The sequence below is a fragment of the Cynocephalus volans genome, chromosome 10 (genome assembly GCF_027409185.1).
Source record: "Cynocephalus volans isolate mCynVol1 chromosome 10, mCynVol1.pri, whole genome shotgun sequence".
In the NCBI taxonomy this organism is placed as follows: Eukaryota; Metazoa; Chordata; class Mammalia; order Dermoptera; family Cynocephalidae; genus Cynocephalus; species Cynocephalus volans.
Window position 1 is genome coordinate 77,679,211 of NC_084469.1, and position 18,165 is coordinate 77,697,375.

The 18,165-nt window shown below is 32.9% G+C and overlaps 1 protein-coding gene across 1 annotated transcript in view; it reads left to right on the forward strand.

The window, feature by feature from the left end:
- The window catches only part of RPGRIP1L (RPGRIP1 like), a 95,106-nt gene that overhangs the window by 25,178 nt on the left and 51,763 nt on the right, over positions 1-18,165 (forward strand). The window contains exons 9-15 of the mRNA XM_063112002.1: positions 1,181-1,254; positions 6,840-6,979; positions 12,013-12,119; positions 12,423-12,473; positions 13,213-13,392; positions 14,048-14,165; positions 17,706-18,158. Of these exons, the coding sequence (XP_062968072.1) occupies positions 1,181-1,254; positions 6,840-6,979; positions 12,013-12,119; positions 12,423-12,473; positions 13,213-13,392; positions 14,048-14,165; positions 17,706-18,158 (1,123 nt within the window). The remainder of the gene's footprint in view (positions 1-1,180; positions 1,255-6,839; positions 6,980-12,012; positions 12,120-12,422; positions 12,474-13,212; positions 13,393-14,047; positions 14,166-17,705; positions 18,159-18,165) is intronic.

Below are 18,165 nucleotides of genomic sequence, written 5' to 3' on the forward strand. Positions count from 1 at the left end.
TTTTGAGCACAGTAAAATACAGTAGTTAATATAACCTACGAATGGCGAACCATTGCTTAACAATACTTGCAAATGTGGTGTGATCCACTGTTTACCTAAAGGATTAAAGATCTTTGAGTAAAAAGAAAAAACAACGTTTGAAACTGCTACCAAATTACCTATGGAACTTAACTTACTCAATTATAAGAGCTCACTAGGCATTTGAGATACCAAAACAAAGTTAAAGGAACATATTGATTCCTGAGGATATGGATGTTCTACAATATCAGCAATTTTGTGAAATTATCTAATTTTTTTTCTAGGAAGTTGTTTGAAAATTCATCTTCCTATTATTGTTGCTACTCATACCTCCCAACTAGCACAATCTTTTTCTGTAGTTTGTTAAATTTGTTTCTGAGGAGAATGAAAGTGAAATAAGATGCTCATATTCTGTTCTGATCTTGGGAGAACCTTTAACTGTCTCTTACTAGCATCAAAAGAGAATTTTGAAGATGGAGATGAATTTTAAGAGTATTCTGATCCATTGGAAAAAATTGTGACTACAAAATATATTTATGAATAAAACTTAAATACTAGAGTGTAGAAATCTACGTTTTAGTCATACAGATGTAATCATTACTCCATTTATTTCTGAAAATATTATTCATTGGGATAAAACAAGGTATATAATTTTATTTATTCTTTTATTCATACAATATGCTAGTGGCTGTTTGTAAATTCCAGGTAACATGAGCGATTGTATCTTCAGAGTAAATAGAGACTGACACAATTTGTTTCAACCATGAACCTAAACATAATTTAATTCTTTTATTCTTTTTACGGGCAAATTGGAAATTAATACAAATTGAATATAATGATGGAATTCATCCTGGTGAAAAGTAAAAAATATTATGTTTCCCAGGACTTAACAGCAAGCTCTTAACACATTCTTTATTGAGTTCTGGCACATGTAGCAGTGCATATGTTTCTACCAAATTAAAACAAGAATATTAATTTCATGTTTATTTAACAACTTTGGAAAAATCAGTGCTGAATTAAATGCAGACAATGTTAGTGGTCTAGTTAGCAGCTACAATTTAGAAATCAAGACTGAAACATGTTAGCCTCCACTCATTTTTTTTTTTTAACCTCCATGTAGTTTTATACAATAATCACTTAATGTGTAATTTTCTTATTTTAGCTGCAGGATAGAATTAATGATTTAGAAAAGGAACGGGAACTTTTAAAGGAAAACTATGAAAAACTTTATAACAGGTAAATCATTATTCTATGTGTACTTTCATTCTCTTGTTTAAGCTCTTTTATATCAAAGCATTTGTTGTCAAATCTAATATTGATTAAAGAATCAGCAATAAATGATAGCAAGAAATATGCATACTATAAAAGAAAATAAACTTCGTTTAGGTATTGATAACATGTTTTTTAACCTGAGCAGTGTATCACTACTAAGAAAAGCTTATCACTTTATTGCCAGTAGCAACTTCCATCATTTATTGAACACAAACTGTAGGCTAGCAGACACTGTACTCAATACTCTACATTCATTGTTATAAATTCTTCACAACACCTTGAAATGTGGATATTGTAAATGCCCATATTGCATACAAAGAAGATAAAACAGAATTAAATAACTTTAGGAAGTATGAAGTAATAGAGCTTGTATTTGAACCCTCCTGTTCAAGAACTTATATTGAGCCCCTCTCTGATGGGCTCCCCAGAATACTAGTTAAGAGTGATTCTGTTAGGGGAAAGCAAAGGTATTCACTATAATTGTCTCTGTTCCTTAATAAAGAGAAACACAAGCAACTTTATCTCACAATGAATTTTAAAGGGCTGCTTCAATTTTGTTTCTTAATCTGTTTTGTAATTACAGTATTTTAGAAATTAACTCCTTCTGGTAATGTTAGAAACAAAATTCTACTCTACAGCTAAATTTGGTTAAATGATACAGATCTGTGTGTGTGTAATTTTTTTAAGTGTTTTCAGTGTTTGACACTGATAAATGATAAATACAGGTTTACACAAAACCAAATTTAATATATAGTTAAATATATATGTTATAGCCAATATTCAGTAGTTGCTTCTATTGATCATATCTTTGAAAACTCAGAAAATAGCCATTTGAGCTATAAATACATCTAAATTTTTAACTGTATGTTTTATGTTTTGCAAATTAAATTTACACTTTATAAATTGAACAAATCATAACTAAAGAGTGTGGGGATAGGCTTTTATTTTGGTTTACTTAGAGGTTACCTAAATTAATGTCAGCCATTATTCCAGTGGTTGGTATCATCCATGTTGTTTACCTACTAGTGTGGACTGTCTTTGTACAGTGGCTCATTATATTAAGGGCTACCAATGGCAGGTTCAGACACCAGTTAAAATAATATTCATGCCCCCTCAGTAAGGGTGGACTGGCCAAAAATCCTTACGTGGAATTTGACTTGTACCTCCTTCCAGATCATTAAGCTCCAGTGTTTTTATTTTGGTCCCTCTCTCATCAGCCCAGATTAATTTTACCTAAAGTATTTATTATGTCCCAGTTTTATATATTTCCATCTCCATAGACTACTACATTGATTTATATTGACATATATCTAAGTATTTAGAAATTATGTGTTTGAAAATTTAAATGTCAATATACAGATTGTACAACACCATATTACATGGCAGGGAAGATGATGTTATCCCCATATTTTATAAATGAGGGAATTGAGACTCTGGGAAAATTAAGAGACTTGTGCCGTCGCACGGCACTGCTGAGACTCCAGTATAGGACTAAAATCCAAATCTTTTGACTCCAAAACTTGAATTTCTCTCCCTATGCTTCACTATCTCTCTGATTTTAATTGCATTGGAAAATTACATATGTGAAAGGGAAACATTCATGGAATAGTGGAACTGTCATCATTCAGAAATTTTTACTGATTTATATTTATCTTTAACATCTTGCAATTTCAAATAATTTAACATGGTCTAAGTACAAAAAAATAAGTGCCGTTTGGCAATTCTACTTCTCAATTTGAGAACTTGCTGAATACACTTTCTTGGAATAAAAAAAAATCAAACTTAGCTTGGAATAATGCATAAATGGAATTTTGAGAAATACATGATTTTCTCATATTTACTTTATCAGCATAAAACTTTATCTTTTCATATTAGAAGATGATCCAATAGTATAAATCTGACTTTAAAGGTTTTTTAAGAATATTTTATGCTTGAACTACATTTTTTTCCTGTCACTAAAGACAGACTTCATTATGCCACTTATGCTTGAATTTTAGCTTGAATTTTATGTGAGGTATATAGAAGTAAATGTGTGTAATGAGTGTCTAAACGTTTAATGTCAAAAAAACACTAATGTCACTTAAGCACAAAAACCCAGCAAGCACTCTAGTACAGTTATTTAAATATATATTTTCAGAAGTGTAGTTGGAGAAACTTTACAAAATCATCATCATCATCCCTAAGATTCTTTACAGCTCTTTTGTTTCATGGCACTGCTGCTCATTGTTGCCAACAACTAATGTTCATCAAAAACTACATATACTCCCTGTTTGGTTAGTCATAATGATACATGTCTTAAAAAGGAGATCATTTGTTTGTTATTCAAAATTGGCTACATTTCAGGGGGAAAATATTGCTTGCAGATTGCATTCTCATCTTCCTTTTTCAAATAAAATTTTGAATGTGTTTATTACTTGACATGTGACATATTAGGGAATCATCTGGTAAAATAAAATCCTCATGTTAGTATTTGGTTAAGTCTTTTTTAATATGCTAAAGCATTTTTGATACAATGCCAAGAAATAAGTGTAACTTTAAGAAATGTTCAATTTAAAAGTTCAAAGTAATTTTTTTATAATTAAATATTTCTATTTGGTCAGAGAGAAATTATACTATAGTAAAAGCTGTGTTCCATTTTTGTTTTGGGGCCATGTAACTGATGAATGCAGTGGTACTTCATTCAACTATAATGTATACAAATAACCTGGAAACCTTATTAAAATGTAGGTTTCACTGCCCCTTCAGAGCCTCCCCACGTATTCACTCCCCTCTCCCGCCCCCCACCGCCACCGTCTTATTCAGGTTCAGTCAATGGAGGCTGGGCTCAGAGAATCTATTAAAGGTGAGTTTAAGATATTAACTCCTTGAGAGACACTAATCTAATGCCTATTTTTTCAATGTTTGTTTTTGGTTTTTGAAGATATTAACCCTTTTAAGCATTGAGTGGATCAAATGTTTGCAACATGATAGTTATCTGACATTCAAAATTTAAAAGAGTTTTGGTGACCACCCATAGACTCTTGGTGCTCCGTTTCTGTAAAATGAGCACTTGTTTCCTGCAATCTTCTAAGAATCATGAAAGTTCATGTGATCAAATATGAGCATTTTGTGCTTCCCAGAAATCAAACTCCAAGTACATTTTCCTCCAATAAGTGAAATATCTTGATGTATATATGTATTTAATTTTCATTAGGCCCTAACTAAAGTACCCTTGGATTTCTTTATTAATGGTTTAGAGTTTATTCTTTTCTCTCTCAAGTTAGGATTCCCTTGAACGTTGGACTAAATCGAATTAATTGTGTCAGAAATAAAAAGACCTTAGGGTGGAGATGAATTCTTTGGCTTTTATTACTATCCTATCATGTTTTTGATCAAGGGTGTGTATTTACACTATGCTGACCCATGGCTGCCAGTGGACATGCCAGTGACCACAGGCACCAATGGGCATTTCACTGCAAACTGACATTTTATGATCCCCCCTCAGTTGTCACTATAGGCAATATACAAAACCATTTTCATGAATAAAAGGTTCTCAAAGACTGTTTTCATATGCAGATTTAATCATGTACACAGCCCTTTCAAAGAAAATGGAGCCAGATGTGGTTCACCATTTATAGTTACACAGATGGCTCCAAGCACAGAGGAATACAGTAAATTCAAAAGGAATTCCTCATGAAACTCCAGTGGAATGTTATCCTAAATTTAGAGGGAAGATAGCAGTAGACTAAATTCAGATTGACTTATGCTGATTTACACTAGTATTTTGTGGGTTTGGAAAAACCAGGCTGCTAAATTGTTCTTAATTTAAACACGTACAGCTTCTGATGTTTCTGCCAGATTAGCTGTTGGTGATCTTTTTGCTGGTACTAATGCTATTGGAACACTACTGTTTCTAATTTTTGGCATCTGATATAATGTATAGTTGTGCCTATTTCATCATGCTAATTTTTTTTCCAGGTGGTATGTTTTGAATAATAAAAGACACACACATACACACACGCATATAATACCTATATGTACTCACATTCATGCATATATGTATGTGTGTTTGGTATATATAATTTGGTCAGACACAGAAATTATATTTGTTCTTTATTAAAAAATGTACATATAAGGGAATATTATTTAGCTTAGTATTTAAAATACATATTTTATTTGAGTTTCATTTAAATTTAGGTTAATTGTACCTTTGATAAAACTAAACCTAAAATATTGGTATATCAGATCAGTGTACTTTTCAAGGTTCCATATGTGAAATGAGAACATTGATAGAAGAAACAGATGTCATATTTAGAGGAGCTTCCAGATTTCTGTTTATTTTCAAGGTCATGTTCTTTTAAATGCAATAAAAATATTCAAAATGTGAAATGAATACACAATTTTGTTCTTTTGAAAGCTGTGCCTCCCAGAAAAGTATCTTTTTTGGAATAAAACCTCAAGACTAGTTGGGAGCAACATTAAGGGCAGTTTTCAATAATAGGTTTCTTTTCCATTTACTTCGTTATCAGTATAAAACCAGGTTTTATAAATTCTTGTTTCATTTACTAGGCTTAAAATAAGTAGAAGGGTCAAAGCTGCTGATGATTATTCAGTCACATCAAGCTTCACAGATAATGGTTTTCTGCTGAAATACAGATCAAGATCAGTTTTTCTAAAGCCTGGCTATCACCTGGGGAGCTTTATAAAAATATGAATTCCTGGGCCCTGGGAAATTCATTTTTAAATTTCCCTATGTGCCCTTAGTGCAGCAGGTCTAGCAAAGTGTATAGTCTAGCAGTTAGAAACCACTGGTATGAACAAATGTTTATTGTATACCTTTGGTGTACCATTTAGTTATTTTTTAACTGCTTCTGTCCTCTGTTATGCTGGGTCTTGATCATTAGCAGATTTTAACCATAATTTAAACTGCTACACTTTTATTGAGAAATAATAATTCTATCTTTGTCCTTATCAGGCACAGAGCATTGGTTTTCATCCTAATCATGTGTTACAAGTAAAATTGTTTTTTAGGACAAAAACTGTATTATCACTACTTCTTAATATCAGAATATTGTCTTGTGGTTCGATGTACTATCATTTTGTGGCCAGTAGTTTGTGAATATGTTATTATCACAGACTCTTTAAAAGTTTCACAGAATTAAAGATCAGGTGGAAAGTCCATTTTCTCTGCATTAAGTGGATTTGTAAGTGGGAAAGAATGGTTTTGTACGATGTCAACTGCTGAGGTTTAGAATTGTGGATTCCTCTGGAGTATGTACAGTATCTGAATTCCTTTACTAGTCCCACAAAAGCTACACGCTGCCAACTTTTCTGACTTTAGAGCTCTAAATTAAGGCCAGTTCCTTTGCTCATCCCACAAACTCTTTCATGTTCCCTAACCGCAGCCTGAGAAAGGCGCCTTGGTTTCAACAGCAGCAGACCAGCATATGTTTACTTAATTCCTAAGACATGATGACAGTGGTCTCTGTGCCACTAAAAGCTTTTCTCTTTATTATTTTCGATTGAAGCAGATTTCCAAGCTTTCCTTGCATGTCATGTGTGTTTTGCAGTGCCTTCAGTGCTGCCCATGAAGAGCAATGGAAGTTAAAGGAACAGCAGCTGAAAGTACAGATTGCTCAGCTTGAGACTGCCTTAAAATCTGATCTAACAGACAAAAGTGAAATCCTTGACAGATTAAAAACTGAAAGAGGTACATATAAAATAACTACTGACTTACTCATTTCAGACATCTGATGTTTATTCATTGAATCAATCAGTACTAATTGTGGTACCTACTCTTTACCAGCCACTTTGCTATGTATTGGGGACACAGCCTGTATTAACAGCCATGCACTTTCATGAATTTATTGGTTGACTAAAATTTCACTTACTCAGCCTACCATATATGGCAAAGGAATTATATTTATTCAGAATTGTCCTTATTCAGGTTGTCTTTAATTTGTTTAATTTTCCTAAATTCTCAGCCTTTCTTTATTTGAGTCAACAAGTGTTTATTGAGCACCAGTATGTGCTAGGCACTGTTCTATGTACTGGGGATACTGCAATCAATAAACCAAAGGCCTCACCCTCATGAAAAATAAATGTAATAGGGAGAACCTGACAATAGTTTAATAAATATGCACTAGATCAGGTGGTGGCAAATGCAGTGGGAAAAAACAAAGCAGCATAAGATGACGGAGTGGCAGAAGTAGTTGCCTGTTGTTTTTGATAGGTTGAACAGAGAAGATCTCTCTGATAATGAGATTTCTAATTCTACTCTGTGACAGTGAACTTAAATACCAGGAAGCTTTGTCAAGATGTCCCTGCTAGAATAATAATTAGAAGTTTCATGTTATAAGTCATAGATCTCACCCTTCTTATCTCATAGAAGTAAAATAATTATAAAGAAGATGTCTGAAATACTATATTACACACTCGTACATATACACACAAATGTACAATGAGTGAAGTGAATTATTTGTTTCAGGGGTTGTATCTGTTTGCTCATTCACTAGATAAACCAAGTAATGTGATAATAAGGTTGCTCTTTCTGAATATTTGCAGTTCACTTGCATGAGAATATTTAAAAGTTTAATACAGACTCTAAAAAATTTTTGTTTTTTAGTGCATTTTTTTTTATGTTTTAATGTCTCTAAAATTGGGATGCATCTTACAAATGATAGCATTTTAAAATTGTGGTATCACATTTTTTTCATATTTTAACAAGTGTGAAATCAGAACACATCTTACAATCAGTGGAGTCTTAATGTCAATAAAACACCCTAGTGTAATATTTATTCACCAAGTGATTACATTTGCTGATAGATTATAAATTTTTCTCTAGAATATTGTGAGTGTAATAACATGGTGATATATGTCCTGACCTGGTGGTGGATATTTAAAAGTTTTTATGTGAAAGATACATAGTTCCTGATTTTAATGTGCAGTATCAAATACCTAACAGAGTGCTTTGTCTTAGTAGTTGCTCAATAAATTGTTACTCACTGAAAGGAAGTGGAAATGCTCTATATACTCTCTCTTTTCCAAAAGTGGATAAATTGCTCATTGTTAAAGGAAAGGGAAATTAAATAAAGCTTTTTTTTTTTTTATCTCTGTGCTTTCTGTATCTCTTTAGATACCAAGAATTCCAAAACTGATATCTTTTAGACATCTGAACTGGTCTCTGTAAAGAAACTCTTCTTAAGGGTGTACTATGTTAGAGTTTTTTTTAAACCTGCTTATTGTTGTTGAATTAATTCTGAGTGGTCTTATTAAGTATTGTGATTGCTAAGTTATTTTAATTCATCTATTTTATTCCTCATCTTTTTTACTGGTTATTATATCTTTGGGGGATTTTTTTGAATAATAAAAATAATTCATGTACACTGTGGGGGGGGGATGTCCAGCAACCAAAAAATTTTAAAAATCAGTAAATCCCACAACCCTCAAGATAATCATTGGTCATATTTAACATGTCCAATTATTCTCTAAAGAAAAATTGCTAGAACTGAATCTTTATTTTTTTTTTTTTTTTATTTATTTTTTTTTTTTAAAGATGACCGGTAAGGGGATCTTAACCCTTGACTTGGTGTTGTCAGCACCACGCTCAGCCAGTGAGCGAACCGGCCATCTGTATATGGGATCCGAACCCGGGGCCTTGGTGTTATCAGCACCGCACTCTCCCGAGTGAGCCACGGGCCGGCCCCTGAATCTTTATTTTTAATGCAAGTGTTATTTTCGTTATTTTTGTTGAATACCTCAAATTTACAAGTCTAAGGATTTATTTTTTTGTCTCTTTGTAAAAATGTTACAATAGGTTATAAGAAAAATATTATATCTTTTAGCCATTTTTACCAGGAGAATGATAAACAAAATATTGGAATTGTCTATTTAAGGTAATCTTTTAACATTTAGAAAGTTCTTTATTATAATACAGATTTTGAAATTGTTTAATTTTACTTTGAAGTCTCTTCACACATTTACCTTTTCATGTATCAAATGTTCTTTGCCAGAAGATGTTTCCCTGGTTTCTTGTAGTCATTCATCTAACTGGCAAATTATTTTTAGAGAATACTCACCTCTTTATTCAAGGTACAAATTAGTTTCAGATTGTGTGAATATGTGGGGGAAGGATATGTAAATGCAGTTTGCATTTGGTTAATGCTTAAATTAACTGCATGTGTTTAAGGGCTTGCTTTTGAAAGTTCCTTTCTATCTTTAGCTGAAATGCATAATTCAGCATAATGCATATGGTTATATTGATCGCAGCTGAAGATATTAGCACAAAGGAGCTCTGAAAATTGTTTAGTTGAATTGTTCTCTGCACTTTGCTTATTAATGGTGTGCTGGAAGAACATAATTTTTAAAGAGTGAAATGTTATCTCATTTGAATAAAATGCTGTTTAGCTTAACTTGCTTTTTGTCAAATCATAAGGTAAGGAGGTTATTTTTCCTTTTGTACATAGTGCTTTGATTTTTCATATTATAATTCAGCAGGTCTATTTCCTCTTTGAACTATAGCGTTTCAGTACTTTTTAAAGAACCAGGAGTTATATCCCCAATAAACAGTTTGAGAAAGGAAAAATATAGTGGATAATTCTACATAAAATTCAGTAGGGAGAAGGTTATTGAGAACTTATTTTCCCACTAATAATGCCCTAGTTTTAAATATATCAGTGAATGGAGACATAGCTGTTGACAAAAATCAGTGAAGGATGGAACATTTAAATGAGTTTATTTGTACTTATTAGCATATCATCCTTAGCAACCCTACTCTGAAAAATTGAAAGCATACATAAACTAGAGCATAGAAATAATAATCAAAATACAGTGTGTCTGGATTAAGATGAGCAGTCATGTCCTTTACGCTTTACTCACTCTTATAACCCCTCAAAGTTTTACTGGTCAGGAAATGAAATTATATTATCCTCAGTACCTTTGGTTTTACATTCTTCTGACTATACTTACCTTCTTTTTGTTACCTAATCATCCTATCCAGATGTCGTTTTAACATAATCAACATGAAAGAGTCCCATATTCTTATTCTACTTCGTAACCAAAAAAGTTTATTTCACAAGAATTCATTTGTATTATAAATCCCAATTTTTAATTTAAAAACAAGTATTTGTCTTTACCTTCAAATTTTCGAAGTATTTTTTACATTCAGAAATTCCTTTAGTTCACTAGATATAAGCAATTTATTCTCTAGGATAATCTTTAATCTTCTATCAACATAAAAGTTGTCAATATCAATAAAAGTGTTTATATATTTGAAATTAAAATGACTGTGTATACCCTAGGGTCACTTTTTTTTTTTAGATTGTCAGGAAATATGACATTAAAAACATCCAAATTTAGTCCATTTGTTTTTTACTGTGTAATTTAACATTTTTACTTGTATGTAGTGTTTATACCTTGGGAACACAAAGCCTTATAAAAGTCAGAAACATATTTTTGTATAAAATGCAGTCAGTATGCAAACACATTCATGTAAAGAATTCTTGGCAAATGTATTGATTTTTTTTCTTAAGAAAAGGAAACAAAAATGTACATTTTAAATTGAAGACTTAGGATAAATTTAAATCAATGACAGCAGAATGAAATTAGTGGGGACACTTTGGATGACATGGTTTAGAGTTAATCCACAGGAAGGCAACAAAGGAGGACCCCTGACCACCATAATGAACTCTAGTGATGAGTACACTTAAGAACATGAGCCTGAAGGCTGCAGTACATTTGTTTGCTATATTATGCTTTTTTTAAAAAAAAAAAAAAGTTAAATATGTTTAATGCAGAGAGTGAAAAATTAGTCTCTTTATGAATCTGCTGTCTCTGTACCTCTACTATACACTCCTGCTTGCGGGCCATGGCAAATGAGTGCCTAGGCAAGCACATGTAACCCATATCCATTTCTTTTTTTTTTTTTTTTTTATTTTTTATTTTTTTTTTATTTATTTATTTTTTTTTTGTCGTTTTTTCGTGACCGGCACTCAGCCAGTGAGTGCACTGGTCAGTCCTATATAGGATCCGAACCCGCGGCGGGAGTGTTGCCGCGCTCCCAGCGCAGCACTCTACCAAGTGCGCCACGGGCTCGGCCCCCATATCCATTTCTTAACAATAACCCTAACTCCATGTCCTTCTAACTAATAATAGCATGAACTCAGTGAATAAGAAACACACATGAATTATGATTGATACTATCATACATTGGTTGAGAATCCATTCCTCCTATTGTAACAAATTTGTTGGAAGTAAGTGTGGTTGATTAAATTATAGATTCAGAGTTTATCAGAGAAATTGTCTTGTTTTAATACATAGACATCATGCTAAGTTGGGAAGAGAAAATTTAAAGTCAGAAAACTAAAAAGTCAAAAACTTATTTTGCATGCCTCTCAGGACCCTTAATAAGTAAGTAAAAATCATAGATTTAGAAACATATTTTTTTTAGGCATTTTAAATAGAATGTACCTTTGAAGTCCCAGAGGCCACAATTTCCTTATGTTAATACTATGAACTTAAGTCTTAAGTTTTTGGTAAGCGAGTGAATCATATGGTAGACACATGATAGTATACATTTAGTCCTCATTTCCCTGCTGCCTTTGTCTAGGTGCTAGATCAATTTTCTCTCTGACCAGAACAACACTAGACCAAGCTTGATGTCTAACAGGAATTAAATTAATTTAAAATGTGTTCTTAGACCCAATTCTCACTTACCTTTTTAATTGCATTGACTTTATTTTTAAGACCAAAATGAGAAACTCACTCAAGAGAGTAGAGAACTACAGTTACAGTATCTGGAACAAAAGCAACAACTTGATGAACTAAAAAACCACATGAAGTTTTACAACCAGGTGAACTATTTTCTTATTTAGAAAATAAACTCAAAGTGTTTATGTAGATATTTTATGCATAGAGAAAACACTATAGTACAAAGCAAAAGAATACAAATATATTACTTGGTTTATTAACTCATGGTATAAGGTAGCTTATGTTCTATGAGGATATTCTGAATAGTTAGAATGTCTCTTATTCTTAGTTTGTTAATTCCATGGTATCAGGCAGCTTATGTTCTGTGAGGATAATCTGAATAGTTGGACTATCTCTTGTACTTTCCATTAATATCTTATTGTGAGCTTTTACTTAATCTATTGCAGGAGAGTGCTATAAATGCTGATGAACTGAGTGAAGCTCTCCTGCTTATAAAGGTAACTTTCTGAACTTCACCGTGAATTTCACGTATAAATATAACTCTTTCAGCATAATGATGACCCTTATCTGTCACCCTTATATTTGGAGAATGAATTATTTGTGTATCTTCTGAAAGTTTGTTCATCTTTTACATATATATCACATATCAGCTCTACTAAGACTCAGGAAAGTGGTCAGGCGACATTTAGTTACAACATATGCATATTTCATAATGACATCGAAATTACATTAAAATAGACCTAAAAAATGCTTATTTAAAGCACTTTCTTTAACTATAACAAACGTTCTGCTTTTACCTGCCTTACTATAAAACTAATCAACAATTTTCTGCCCTAAGAGATCTTGGTATGCACCCTATTATCTTAAGTAAAATATTAAATTATAAATGTAACAGAAAGATATTTTTAGTTCTAGCACATTCTGTTATTTACAAGAAGATACAAGAAAATACACTTCTTTTCTTTTAGGTCACAGTGTAAATTTTAATCAAGTGAAGAAATAGAAATAAATGTGCATAATTCTTTTTTATGTTATGAAGTAATAAGCTATTTTTTATTTCTTTGTAATTGTTCCAAATGTCTATTAAAATATATTTATCAAGACTGCTTTATTTCTATGGAAAAATAGAAATATATCTATTTTCAATTAATGATTATTTCTTGTATATCTATAGTAATTCACAAAATCACATTTTAGAAATTCTTATTTTAGTAATAAAACATGTATTTGTTTTAGGCTCAAAAAGAACAAAAAAATGGAGACCTTTCCTTTTTAGAGAAAGTAGACAGTAAAATTGATAAAGATCTAGAACGCTCCATGAGAGAACTGCAAGCAGCTCATGCAGAAACAGTGCAAGAACTTGAAAAGACAAGAAACATGCTAATTATGCAACATAAAATTAATAAAGATTATCAGGTAACGTAATACAATAAATTGAGAGGGTAGGTTATCTGTAATATTCTACTGATGATTTATTTTTCTAAGAAGTATCATGTGTTATCATCTGTTATCTATTATTTTTTTTTTTTTTTTTTTGTCCTTTTTCGTGACCGGCACTCAACTAGTGAGTGCACCGGCCAGCCCTATATGGGATCCGACGCAGCGCTCCCAGCGCCGCACTCTACCAAGTGCGCCACGGGCTCGGCCCCCTGTTATCTATTATTATGTATTACCACATCCCTGGAATTTAGCCCAGGTACTTAGAACAAATAGATTAAAAGCAAATAATTTTTTAAAAATCCCTGGTTTTAGGGAATGAGTAGTGGCAATGAACTCACCTTTATTAGCATTAGCACATTCTGCAGATAAATAAGTTATTCTGAAGTCTTGCCACATGTTGTGTTAGCTTTTAACAAAATGAAAACTCACCACCATAAAAAAGAATTTTACTTCTGATTTTCAACATCACCAACCGTAATTTTCTAAACTGTAAGCTATCTGAGGTCAGGAAAACATGGTTTACAGCTCCTGGTATCCCCCAGGATCTAGAAAATGCTTGAATCATAGTAGCTTTGAAAAATAAAAATGAAACTAATCCTAAGTATTGAAATTTGATATCTCATTTTTTTAGATGGAGGTTGAAGCAGTGACCCATAAGATGGAAAATTTGCAACAAGATTATGAACTGAAAGTGGAACAGTATGTTCATCTTCTTGATATCAGGGCTGCCCGCATCCAGAAACTTGAAGGTACAGTGTGCACAATTTTTTGTACCAGAACTAGAGGAATGATTTTATAAAAGCTAAAAATGTCTTCCAAATGTCTTTTTACTGTGTTTTTATCAATTTCTAGCTGTAATAAGTTACCAGAAATGCTATTTTCACTTGATTCTTTTCTAGACAAGAATTTTTAGTAATTCCTGACTCCTTTTTGAATTCAGTTTTGCCTGTAACATTTCAAAGTACTTCATAAAATACCACAGATTCAAATTTACCACTCCTTTTCTAATTTCTCTTCTAAGCAACCTGTGCAGCTGAGCCAAACAGTTCTGCTTGCTCTTTGTCAGATTCACTGTGCTCAGTCCCACCACTATGCCTCTGTTCTTGCTCTTTGCTCTGCCTAAACCTCCTTTCTACCTTGATTCCAAGATATACTGTTCCCTGCTTTGAAATCTAGTCAATGATCACCCATGCCAGGAAGCTGGCTCTTATCACTCCTAGATATCCCTCCACTTAAATTGTCCTTGCAGTGATTTTCAGATTTTAACAAGTATGAAAATCACCTGAGGAATTTGTTTAAAATATAGCTTCCTGTATACTACCCCTAGGGATTCTGGGGCCCGTGATTCTACATATTTAGAAATAACTACAAGCTATTCAGATGCAGGTGCAAGACTATACATTGAAAAACCATAGCTCAGCACTTACCTACCCAGTTTTCCTTTCACATAGTCAAAACATGTATGTTTGGGGAGTATATAAGTGTTCTTCAGCTGTTGAAGTTTTGCATATTTTCTGTAACTGCAATACAAGTTCTGCAATGATAAGTATATGTCTCTCTTTCATGTCCACTGCCATATACTACGTAATTCAGTGGTCTATGCTAGCAGTAATTTTATACTCTTAAAAATTATTGAAGATCCCAAAGACCTTTTATGCATGAATTATACTTATTGATATTTATCATAATGGAAATTAAAAGTGAAAAAATTTTTAAATATTTTAAAATTTATGTTAAAGTAATAAATATATTACATGTTAACATAAATTACAGTATTTATTTTTTAAAAGTTATATTTTACAAAATGAAAAAAAAACTGAGAAGAGTGGCATTGTTTTAAATTTTAGAAATTTTTTAAATTAACATTTTACAAATCTTTTTAGGGTCTGGCTTAATAGAAAAGAGCTTCTGCACTTAATCTGTTATAATATCACACATCATGTAATCTCTGAGAAATTCCATTATACACTTGTGAGAGAATAAAAAAAAAAAGAGCAAATAACATCTTGGTATTATTATAAAAATAGTTTTGAGCTCACTGACCCCAAAAATGGTTTCAGGGACCCTCAGGGGTTCCCAGACCACACTTTAAAGACCTCCACTCTATGTAGAAGGGCTCAACAAATATCTTTATCTGACCAAAAAGTGTTTTCCAAAAGTCAAGGAGCAGTGTGTACTTTTTATACCAAGTATAAAAATTTGCTTAATGGAATTTTCTTCATTAAAAGGGAGATCACAGAGTTTGGGATTTTCATTCCTTACAAATCTTACTAAATCTTTACCAGTATATTTTATCTGTCCTCAAAATTCATTGATTTATTCCATGAACATGACCAAGCCCCTAATGCATCCTAAGTAAAGTGCTAGGCAGTGAGAATACAAATAGAAAAAAATTAAGGAGTCACCTTTAGGGAACTCATAGGATGTGGACAAGTAATAGATGGTTGTACTTTACTGCGAAGCATGGGAAGCTTAGAAAATGCAAAGGCTATCAAGGAAACATAGAGGGGAGAATGCCTATTTCTACCTCAAGATTCAGGACAGACTTCGCACAGTAGGCATGGAGTCCTTAAAACTGACAGAATTTACCACTAAGTAATGAAAGGCATCTCAGGCAGTAAGTGAGGCAGATAAAAATGCCCTAAATGTGAAGCATTGCAGTACAGTCGAGAAACTGCATTGTGGGTCCCTCTAATTGGATCTCAGGATTAGCAAAGGGAGGAGAATCTGGAGATAGGGCTGGAAAGAACAAAATCATGAAGGCCCTGTTTGCCACTCTGATGAGTTTGAACCTTTTAACCTAGAGAACCTGTAAGGGATCTTAAGGCAGGTAGTGATACACTCAGAATTGCATTTTGAAGATTATGCTACAGTTATCAAGAAAAATGGGTAAGATTTGAAGGAAGGAAGCAGTTTGAGTTTCATAATAATCTAAGTAATAAACTGGAAGTATAAATAAGGTGTGCAAATGGAGAGGACAGAGACACATTTGATAAACAGTTAGGAAATAGTGTTAAATAGCAGTGACCTATAGATGTAGGGAGAGTAAAAGAAAAAGAGGAATCTAGGATGACTCTCTTGTAGCTAGCTTGGGTGAGTGGATGAATGCTAACACCATCACTTGAGATTTAAAGTATGGAAATAGCTAGAAGACAATATGCTTCATTCTATTTTGGACATGTTGAGTTTGATATGCCTATGGTCTAGATAGATACAGGGTTATACAAAACATTACAAAAATGGGTCTGGAATTCAGGAAGGAAATTTGAATAAAAATAGAAATATGGAAGCCTTCAGCATATTGATAGTAGCAAAAGTCATAAAAGTGGATGAGATCATCCATGAGAATACATAGACTGAGAATTAAAAACAGATCCCCAGCAAACTAACAGAGAAAGCGAAACCTCTACAGAATGAGAAGAGAAGTAGGAGCAGAAGCAGGGGAGACAATGGCTTGGAAGCCACGGTAGGACAGAAGTTCACAGAAGGGAAAGTGGTCATCAGTGTCAGGTGAAGCAAAGGAATCAACAAATGCAAGGACCAACATCCATTAAGTCTAGCAACTAATTGGTTATAGGTGACCTTTTCTGGAGTAGTTTCACAGAAAGTAAGGCAGAAGTAGTTTTCAGGAGTCACAAATGAGTAGTTGGAGACACACATTATTACATTACTATATTAAGAAATTTGAGTTCAACATTAGGGAGAGAACATGTATCTAGAAAGAGATATATCTTTAAGAAAACAGCTTTATAGAAGTATAATTGACTTACTTTACACTGCACATGTTTAAAGTGTACAATTTGGTGAGTTTTGGCCTAGTATAAAACAATGAAACCATCACCATAATCAAGTTAATAAACACCATCACCCCTAAAGGTAGAAAAGTATATATCTTAATAAGATAAAGGGAAGGAGCCAGTAGAAGGAGAAATTGACTTTACAAGAGGGAAGAAGATCATGGGTAGAGCAGAGGCAGAGGAGCAGTTGGAATCTAAATAGTTACTTCACCTGTTCATTCAGAGGCCTTTTTCCTTTTTTCTCTTTCCTTTTCCCTGGCTTAGGCTATATTGCAACTGAAGTTGTAATTTTGTTGCTGTTTAATAAGTGATATCAAAACAAATGGTAAATTTCTGTATAATAAAGTATTATTTACAGAGAAATGGTGTGGTCATAGAATTTAAGATTGAGACTATTCAAAAGTCCTCAGACTTCCTACCACTTCAAAAGCCATTTTGCATATTCACATGTCAATATTTTAAAATCTCAAGACTGCTTGTCTTCTCTTGCAGCCCAATTAAAAGATATTGCCTATGGCACCAAGCAGTACAAATTTAAACCAGAAATCATGCCAGATGACTCTGTTGATGAATTTGATGAAACCATCCACATAGAACGAGGTGAAAATCTGTTTGAGATCCATATCAACAAAGTAAGCTTTTCTTCTGAAGTTCTACAGGCATCTGGAGATAAAGAGCCTGTCACTTTCTGTACCTATGCTTTCTATGATTTTGAACTACAGACAACCCCCCTAGTACGAGGCCTTCACCCAGAATATAACTTCACTTCTCAATATCTTGTTCATGTTAATGACTTATTTTTGCAATATATTCAGAAGAATACTATCACGCTTGAGGTCCACCAAGCTTACAGCACAGATTATCAAACAATAGCAGCATGTCAATTAAGATTTCATGAAATTCTGGAAAAAAGTGGTCGAATATTTTGCACAGCAAGTTTGGTTGGTAAGTA